This window comes from Convolutriloba macropyga, unplaced genomic scaffold (genome assembly GCF_964194025.1).
Source record: "Convolutriloba macropyga unplaced genomic scaffold, txConMacr16.3 SCAFFOLD_5662, whole genome shotgun sequence".
NCBI classification, from domain to species: domain Eukaryota; kingdom Metazoa; phylum Xenacoelomorpha; order Acoela; family Convolutidae; genus Convolutriloba; species Convolutriloba macropyga.
Genome location: NW_027449855.1, coordinates 6,214 through 15,928, shown reverse-complemented (window position 1 = coordinate 15,928; position 9,715 = coordinate 6,214). Strand labels below are relative to the sequence as shown.

Here is a 9,715-nt window from a genome sequence, read left to right as displayed (position 1 = left end):
GCGTGCTAACAGCAGGTACCGCTGGTACTGCTTTTTTTCTTTACGGCTGGTACTACTTTTTTTCAGCCCGGCAGAGCCCGGCCAGGAAAATCTCAAATCGTAGGGGATACCGAGTACTACCGTACGGCCCCCTTCCCGGGGGTGAAAAAAAAACCGTACGGCCTGCAAGTTGCAACGTAGGTACTGACTACTGGGGGAAGAGTTCCTCCCACATGCATGTGCTGCTACGACTCGTAGGGTACCGTACGGCGTACCGCGACTCGGATTTATTCAAAATTATCTATCTGTAGTCTCTGGATTTCATTGATCATTAGAGGCACTACGTACGAGGTAGTGTGTCAGCATGCCAGGCTTTTGCCACTTGCCAGCTGCGGCGTGCCTGGGCTGGCCTGTTTACACTTTACCATACAGTACAATTAGCTGGCCTGCGTACTATACACACTGATCAACTATGGCTGTGATTCGGGTCGTCTATGATAACACATGCAGTTGTTATTGGCAAAACGGAGGATGCCTGGCCACAGAAGCCAACAATGCCGCCTTATGCCCTATCATGAGCAAGCTGTCAACCGCGCCAAACGCGGGCACCCCCCGTCGGAAACATTGGCGCCAGCCACAGTTATCCCGCTGCTGTTTCGAGGAGTTCATAATGGCTATCTTCGATTCTACACGTAACAGAATGCGACGTCAACCCCAATCGAAGCATCCGGAACAAATCGAGATTGACAACGAGGACAGGCCGCAGTCAAGCTGTGCATCGCGTTTGTGTGCATTTCGTGATCTTGGCGTGTTCAACGTTCTGAATCGAGCGAAATGCAGATGCAAACCGGTACAAACTAAAAACCAGATACAAATTGTATGCCAATCCGATCCAGCTCCGCTAGCCACATACTAGCCACTGAGAATCTCAAATATCCTGTGGAAGCAACTACGAGTATCTCTGCAACTGGTGACGGAAATATATGGAACAGAAACTGCATGTAAAGAACCTGAAGAACTAAACATGAGTGAGAACTGTCACTGAGGCCTGCTACTATTTTTTTTTACCCCCGGGAGAAGGTGGGTCGAAAGGCCTGCTACCCGTAGTATTATTATTATGTTATGTATTGATGTACCTATTGAATGAGGAAATGACCGTTGCTTTACTGCCAAAAGATGCAACGTATGATTGATTCTTCGGTGAATTATATTATTAAATTTATGGTCCTTGAGATTCATCTTCTGAGGAGTGAGGACTGAGCAGTGAGGGGTGCATGCAGGCTTCCGGCTTCATTATATTTATTTATGTTAAAGGTACCCTAGGGTACCCTACTTATTAGGTAGGTTAATCTGATGATTGGGGTTTCCTCAACCGGGTACATGGAGTGCAGACGTACCTAACACTGGTCCTACACGGATTTGCGATTCGGGCATTTGCTATTTGTGCACGGTTGCTGACGTCACATCCGGCGAGTATCGGCCGCCCGATCGAGTACGGGATATATCTACGGTCGAACTCGCACGAGCGATTTGGGCTCCCGGATTGCTATTTCGGCTACCCCGTGCAAAAATTGGGGCTCGGATCGCGATCCGAGCCCCAATTTTTGCACGGGGTAGCCGAAATAGCAATCCGGAAGTCATTCTGGCAGGTACGTGTACGGTACGTTTCCAAGTACACGTGTACGATCAGCATCGCACGCTCTATGAAATCGGACGGTCTCTGAAATTTTCTGCTGGGGATCTTCTGCAGTAGGTGTCGCTCGTATTTTTTAACTTTTCCCCCGCGATGCTGCACATGTCAGCAGGTGTCTCCCCGTCCGCCTAGATCAGCTGCCGCGACCGTACCTCTGCAACATCAGCAGGATGGGGCTATTCGATGGCATAGATAGCCCAGACAGCCGCGAAGACTCTGGCGATGTGGCGGATCGTGTGGCTGGGGATCAGGCCACGGCCACGGACCCGGGGACGGAAGATCAGCCCTCGCCGATCGAGCCCCAGCTGGCACCCTCCGCTGCAACCCCTGCCAGCGGCTGTGCAAGCTGTCCGCCGGCTTCAGCACCTGCACAATTGTCCGTCCCAGACACCGCCGAGAATACGGCGGCCCCCCCGATCGATGCAGCGACTGCGGGACGGGGTGGGTATCGGAACAAGCCGCAGCTGAAGGGCCAGTGGAGCAAACACAGCTCTGCACGTCTGGCGCATGCGCTAGACGAGTGCCAGGCTGCCCTGGCTACAGTTGCCCACGGCCAAAGCCGTCCCCAACTCGACGCTGGGGAAAACCCCTACGACCAACTGGCGGCCAAGTGGAACGACCAGGACTGGAAGCCTGAGCAGGACGCCCATGTTCTGGCCAGCCTGGGCAGACGACACTGCCCAGACCCTCGCAAGGGCATCTGTGGCCCCAGGGCAGCAGCAGAAATCAAGAGCAAGTTACACGAACTGAAGGCCGACTTCGCCAGGTATGCCACTCTCCCCGACCTGTGGTTCTTATTCGATTTTCTCAGGTGCCTATGTCCCCTGCATATGCACAAAAGCTGACCTGCCAATCTATGGGTTCCAGGTTTCAAAAGGCAGTCGGCAAGTCTGGCAACTATGAAGACCATGAAGCTGTGGCCCTGCGGCCTTCAAAGGACGGGCCGGGTGGGACAAAGACAAAGAACCCCAACTTCGGGACTGCCTATGCCTACCTCTTCTGCTACAACAAGAATCTCCTAAAGCTCGTCAGCAAGTTACTTCCCTCTGACTTGCGGGTGGAGTGTGGCCTGCCCACCACAGTGCCGCAACAGGGAGGACCCCCACCCTCGCGTGCAGGTGAGGACACAACACACTCTGCGCCCCTTTGTGCGTGAACATGCAAGTGCAAGCTGGCCCCATCTGCCCCCATAGATTTGAATGGAGACATTGATGACAAGCTCGGTACGTTCGCGTGCAGGTCAGTCTGTCACCACCAATGGTGGCACAGCCAACAAGCGCAAGGCCCCAGCTGCCCCTATCTCGCTAGATGACGACAGTGACGACAACAGCGGTGCCGCCAACCGCATGCACCTTGACGATTTCTACAAAGAAGGCAAGTTGCACTCCCTTCCCATTAAGCTCTGCATCTGTGTATATCTACGACGGTCTATCTGCACTCTGTTTGTGTTAGTGTCGTTGTCTGTGTTTCTATCTGTGTACATCTGCGAGGGTGTATGTGAAGCGTGTGTGCGTGTCTGTGCCATTGTACTAGCTGTTTCCGGGTGTCATGTGTGTTTACTAGCTTGTCGTGTTTGTCTGTGACATCCTGTCTTCTCTCTGTGTGTCGTTGTCTGTGTCTCTGTCTGTGTACATCTGCGAGGGCCTGCCCGCATCATGTGTGTGTGTCATTATCTGTGTACTAGCTTTTTGTGTTTGTCTGTGACAGTCTGTGTGTTGTTATCTTTGTAGCTCTCTGTGTATATGTGTGACAGTTTTTCGGCCGTCTGTCTGTGTGTCGCTGTCTGTGCAACTATTTGTTTTTATCTGTAACGCTTTGTCTTCGGTTTTGTCTGTGACATCCTGTCTTCTCTCTATGTGTCGTTGTCTGTGTCTCTGTCTGTATACATCTGCGAGGGCCTGCCCGCATCATGTGCGTGTGTCATTATCTGTGTACTAGCTTTTTGTGTTTGTCTGTGACAGTCTGTGTGTTGTTATCTTTGTAGCTCTCTGTGTATATGTGTGGCTGTTTTTCGGCCTTCTGTCTGTGTGTCGCTGTCTGTGCATCTATTTGTGTATATCTGTAACGCTTTGTCTTCGGTATGTCTGTGTGTCGCTATCCGTGTAATTGTCTGTGCATGTCTGAGACCGTATGTCGGTAGTCTGTATTTGTGTCGCTATTTGTGTAATTTTCTGTGAATGTCTGCGTTTGTCCCCGGCCAATATTATCTGACACCACCTGCCCCTCGGTATGTAGGAACCAAGGCTTTGAAGGTCATCTCCCAGCAATATGGCGCTGGGAAGGATCGAGAGGGCGAAGGTGAGAGCCCAAGCAAAATGACCCACAAGGAGGCCATGCACAGGGAGCAGCGGTTGAAAAAGTGGAAGATGAAGACAGATCTGCAGAATACGCAGATGGAGTTTTTGCACCGTGTCACCACAGGTGATGCATCTGACGATGTGAAGAGAGTGGCAGAGGAACGGCTGATTTTCTTGCTGTCGGATCCCAAGTTTGCGTGCCCCCCTGACTCGCCGCCAGATAGTCCTTAGGCTTTTGATTACAGTGACTCTTCCCTCCCTTCGCATTAATATACGTAGAGGCAACACAACAGTCACGCATGATTTTTACATGCCTGTCGGCTTCTCTGTAATTACACTCTCTGGTTAACGTTGGCATTTCTGCCCCACCGAGAGTGCTCTGGCCTAAACAGGCCAAGACTTTCAATGTGGTGACACAGAATGTCTCTCTGCCTTGTTGAATTGTCCGGCAGTTTATCAACTTCTGCCTGGGCCATGGTGTCGTTCAACATGGCTTCTAGGTTGTCCCCCGGGTGATGATCACTGCATTCTGTCCGGCTCCCTCTGAACTCATAGGCATCTAGTCGTCTAGGAATGTTAGGATCATCTATTATCATGTTATGCAATATCATTGAGGCCCTTACCATTGCAGTGAGATTAGCCAATCTCAACTCAGATGGCCGGCTAAAAACCCTCCACCTTTTGTGCCACACTCCAAAGGCCCGCTCTATTGCCATCCTCGCCGAGCTCTGGTGGAAATTGAAGGCATCTTTGTTGAACGGCAAGTGCACCCCTGGGTAGGGCGTCACCACATCACCACCGGCCTTGTAGGCGTCATCACCTAGTAGGTAATACTTTTCAAGGATGTCTGGGTTGTCCACCAGCCAGTTGTGAAGGTCGCTGCATTCCCATGCCAGGGCATCATTCGTGTTGCCTGTGGTGTTGCAACATGCCCACATGAATCGTAGTTTCGAGTCACAAATGGCTTGAAATACAACGGCAAAGCCGTGGACTTTGTGGTTCCACATGTCCACGGGGTTCTCAATGTCGAGCAAGCTGGGCTTGTGCACAGGTAGAGCCACGCCGTCCACTGCACCGATGCATCCTGGAAATGCCCCGCTTGTGGCGCGGTCCCACTCAGATGCAATCTGTTGAAGCTCATGCGGGTTGTCCACAGGAAATCTCAGTAGGTGCTTGAACTTGAAATTAATGGCAGCAAGTGTCTTGCTAATGCTGGAGTGCACGGTGCTCGAACCGACCCCGTGTAGATCCATTATGTCCAAGTGATGTGAACCGGCTAGGTATCTCAGTGTCATGCTCAACTGCAGCTCCGCCGAGATGGGTGGCTCTCCATGGTTCGCATTCTGGGCCCGGACAACATCCTCGTGCTCTACCAGAGGTCGTATGGCGTCGGCGATCTCTTGGAACCTCGTTGGCGAGACCTTGTACCTCTTGAGAAAGGGGGTGATGCCATCAGCTGTGAGTTGCGCGACCCTGGTAGCCCAACACATCCTTTGGCGACGCATGTTCCCACGCTTGCCAACGACCCTGTCGCCTCTACCCCATCTGACGACACGTGAACGCACTTTGGCTGCAGCCCGTCTGGCAGCGAGTGACCGGGCAGCAGCCTTTTGGTCGGCTTCTACGCGTGCAGCCCCTACACCGAGGATCCACACCAGCAACAGCGCGTTCATGTCGAGTGCTGACCCTCGACTGGCAGAAGCGCCTGGCTTCGTGACGCCGCCACTCCAAGTACCCCTGCCTGACATGGGGCTCGTTAAAACTGCGCCTTCTTTCGCTGTGAAAGTCGCACGATGGCGGAGGCTGGACGGCTCTGTCCCGCGGGAAGTCGGACTTCCAGGAGTCCGGAGTTTTGCGATGCCATCAGCGGTGAGGGCGAGCACCCGGCCGGCCCCGCGCACATATAAAATATTGGCTGTGGTAGGTTCACGGTATTAAAACTACCACAGCCACATCAGCAGATGTACCCCCATCGCGTTCAAATTCAGAGTACGAGGCTCGTACACAAATGGGTATTCTGACAGCTCGAATCTCGATTTGGGCCGTGTGGGTCATATTTTGGCCAGGTATTTTGGCCCTGCCCAAATCGCTATTTTGGCACGGCCCAAATCGCTATTTGGGCCTGCACAAATCCGTGTAGGATGAGTGTAAGCAGTATGCGTGCCACGGTGCCGGCCCAATTGGCTTGGGGCGTATGCCGTATACGTGAGTTCGATCAGAGCTGTGAGAAATTTGACTCTTCCGGTAGGGTAGCTACCCTCCCCTACCTAGTAGGATGAGGCGGTATTTATTAAGGATGTCCCCGTTGAGTGGTGCATATTTTTAACCGTTCCCCTGGCTGACTAATAAAGAATTGTCCCTTGGGGGTGCCTACCCCCAAGGCCAGTCTCCACTTTGCGGCGTCTGGTCTTCGAGACTCGAATCTCGCGGCTCGAAAGAGTGGGGCAGGGGTTTTTCGACCCACCTTCTCCCGGGGGTGAAAAAAAGAAGAATTGTCCCTTGGTTGGGGAGCTGCATAACAACTAAAACTAGCGATATTACTCGTACGAGTATGGTCTTGGTAGTAAGTAGTATAGGCTCCAAAGTCCGAACCATTCTGGACGACTGGCACAGGCCGGGCGCCGGCAACCTACCTAGGTACCCTTAACTAAACAAATTTTAGAAAAATTGAAAGTTTCGGTGGCCCAGGTCTCGCTCCCGGCATGTACCCTCTACAGTAGTAGTAGAGACTAGAGGCTACTCGTATAGCTCAACCCCACTCCCCGTTACTCGTAGGTGGGTACCTAGGTAGGGTACCTAGAGGGTACCCCCTTGCGCGCATGGGCCAGGATTGTACTACGACTACAGTACGAGTAGGGAGCGGGGGACCTAATTATAGACATTTTTGCGGCCTTTCAGCACCCCCGGTTCACCATGATGCCGGCTGGCACACCGCCTGTGTAGCCGGCGACAGTTTGTCGAACACATATGCAGTCTTCCGCCAGGAGCTGCTGTGGTGGCGGTCACGTCGGCAGCTGCGGCAGCCGCGGCTAGTCGGGGGGGTAAGCGCATCGTTCAGAGGTGTTCCTAATTATAGACATTTTTCGCCAGAAATTAATACGATACCATTACAGATACATCACGAATATATACCGGAGGCAGTCCGGATCCATTTCCCCTCTGTAAAAAATATTTTGTCTTCTTTCTGCCAGCATATGACAAAAAATACGGAAACCCGCGATCGGACAGGTGGATGCTCGTACGAGCGAAGCACAGGCAACTTAGTATGCTCAGTATATCGAAACGTACCAAATGTCTAGAATTAGGAACATGTTTACGATTAGGTCCCCTCTTCCTACTACTCGTTAAATTTACATGAAATAAAAATCCTCGATCGATCCGGCCATGCAGAGAGAATTTTTTTTGGCACCCCCGGGAGAAGGAAAAGATTAAAGAATCCATGCAGAGAGTTTTACCCCCGGGAGAAGGTGGGTCGTGCAGCTGTCTATAGATAGAGATCCCTCGATCTAATTCTATATTCTACGAGTACCCGACCTACCTACCCAAATCCCACGAGCCATGGGCCATGGCCCACGAGGGACACGGTATTCTGTGTAAATTTTACACAATATTCTCAGACCGCAGCAATCCCACTGACTGTTCCCACTATAGGTAGACCCTTTCAGCAAATGGGATTTTGGCCTCTGAAATTTCAGTGAAACTTTCTGAAATTTCACTTTTTGTGAAATATTTCAGAAAAAGTGAAAGTTTCGGCCAGGCTGGGTTGAGTTGGGCTGGCTCCGGCCAGGCTCGACCGAGTTCCACCCTACATAGGAGCAAGGAGCCAGGGACACTACCAACCAGTTACATGACAATGGCCACAACCATCAATGAGTCACATTGTGCGCGAGGCGAGACACAATCGGGTGAAATAGAATAGCTAGTAACCATATCGACTGGTCTAGAGGAGTGAGGTAAGACCTATAGAGGGCAAAAGCGCGTGTGTGCGGCTCTGCGCTCTGCGAGCGTGCTGGGTGGGTCGTGCCGACTGGCGAATGGCGCGATCTCTAGCTGACGGCAAAGTGCAGCAGGCTGTACTTCACCTGTATACCGCTGAAAGTCTCCCCAGGAAACCCGTGAAAGTGGGATTTTCGGGTCTGAAATTTCACTGAAACTTTCTGAAATTTCACACTTTCACTTTCATTGAAACTTTCACGGTCTACCTATAGTTCCCACACACATTAAATTTTAAGTTGTCCGGCACAAGTCCGGTGTAGTGCGTCGAACTTGAGGGAAGCACATCGAGGTTTCGGCCCTCGGAAGTTCGCCTTCTCTCACACACCACCAACCCCACGAGGCTCAATAAACCAGTCTCAGGAAAATTGGAGACTCTCTGACCCTCAGATTCACGAACGGGGCGTCATCTCGGTTCTTTTTCCCTGTGGCTGCCCTCACCGTTGGTTGTTTTCTTCCCGTTGCCTTCCCCTGCCGTCCACACTCTGTGGCCACCTCGACATCCAACTCTGTGACGACTGAGGGTTCGCGCGCACTGAGCCGGCGGCAGCGCGTGTAAGCACAGTCCGTTTCAGCCCTTTTCTACTTACTAAATCTACCTTCCCCTCTGTCGGAAGATTCCCGGCCGTGGGCCAGAAGGTGACTGAGGGCGGCGCCCGGCCAGTCTCGGCTCACCGTTCGCTCTCCGTGTCATATACTATATTTCAAGTGGAATCATGTTTGCACTTATTACCGCCGCAGACTCTTCTACGTTTTGAACAGCATAGATCGCGGCGTACAGGCATGGTCTTTCAACATTCCCACCTCCGCGTGCGTTCTGAACTGAACCTTATGGACGACAGTGCCAGTGCACATTAAAGGGTATGGGGTGGCCGGGTTGTCTGCTACACAGCAACTCCAGGTCACTTTGCCGCACATATTGCACACGGTTTTTTTTCCGCGGGCTGAGACACACTGCCGCTTGGCTTTCGAACCGTACCCAACTTCTGGCTGACCCGGGGGAGTCAAGGAGGTGGGCAACATATCGATGGCCAGGATGGACGCAGTGAGTGGTGCTCGACCCTCGTTTGGTACATTAGTATATGCTCTCAGCAGCGGCTGACATTCCATATCCGCGCTCCGACCGAGACTAGTGCCTTCCCTTGGCTGCGTCGCGTGACTGCTTCGAGCTCGATCTCTCATCACAAACCTGTGTGCTAGAGTTTACAGTACATGCAGGGTAGACAGCTCTTGATATATGCACTCGAAAGAACCACAAAGCTGCCAAGCAGTACTTAGGGGAAGACTCAAGAGCTCCTAGCCGCCGAAAGTTCCTTCGCGGGCTTTTCTGCAGAGGGCTGTCGCGAATGGACAAACGAGAAATGCTTGCACCATATCGATCGAAGACCATATATGCGTGCATCGTGAAGTTAACAAGTCATTTGGGGAGAAGTCTATTAAAGGTGGTCATCGTTCGTTGCATCTAAGTTCGGCAGATCGACCATAGACCATATGGAACACAATTTATAAACGAGATCACTGCCTCCTTCTGAATCGTTCCTTCCACCTCGTATCTCGCTCCATATGTCCTTCTTATGCAAGGCCGACGACTAAATCCTGGTCAGTGGGGACTCTGCCCTGTTCCCGTGATACTCTGCGTATGCTTCGGGAGGAGACGCATACGCTACACCTGTGCATGGTGACCCACAGCGGCCCATCAATGTTGCATTTATCTTCACCACATGCTATCAGTTGGTCCGTGCTGTGCTGTACA

At 52.1% G+C, this 9,715-nt stretch overlaps 1 protein-coding gene across 1 annotated transcript; it reads left to right on the top strand.

Annotated features, from left to right (window-relative positions):
* Positions 1-1,821: 1,821 nt before the first annotated feature.
* Positions 1,822-4,326, top strand: LOC142355380 (uncharacterized). Its single transcript, XM_075407579.1, has 4 exons — positions 1,822-2,438; positions 2,540-2,790; positions 2,912-3,046; positions 3,908-4,326. Exons 1-4 carry the CDS (start codon positions 1,843-1,845, stop codon positions 4,198-4,200), a joined length of 1,275 nt encoding a protein of 424 aa, XP_075263694.1. The 5' UTR covers positions 1,822-1,842; the 3' UTR covers positions 4,201-4,326.
* Positions 4,327-9,715: the final 5,389 nt, after the last annotated feature.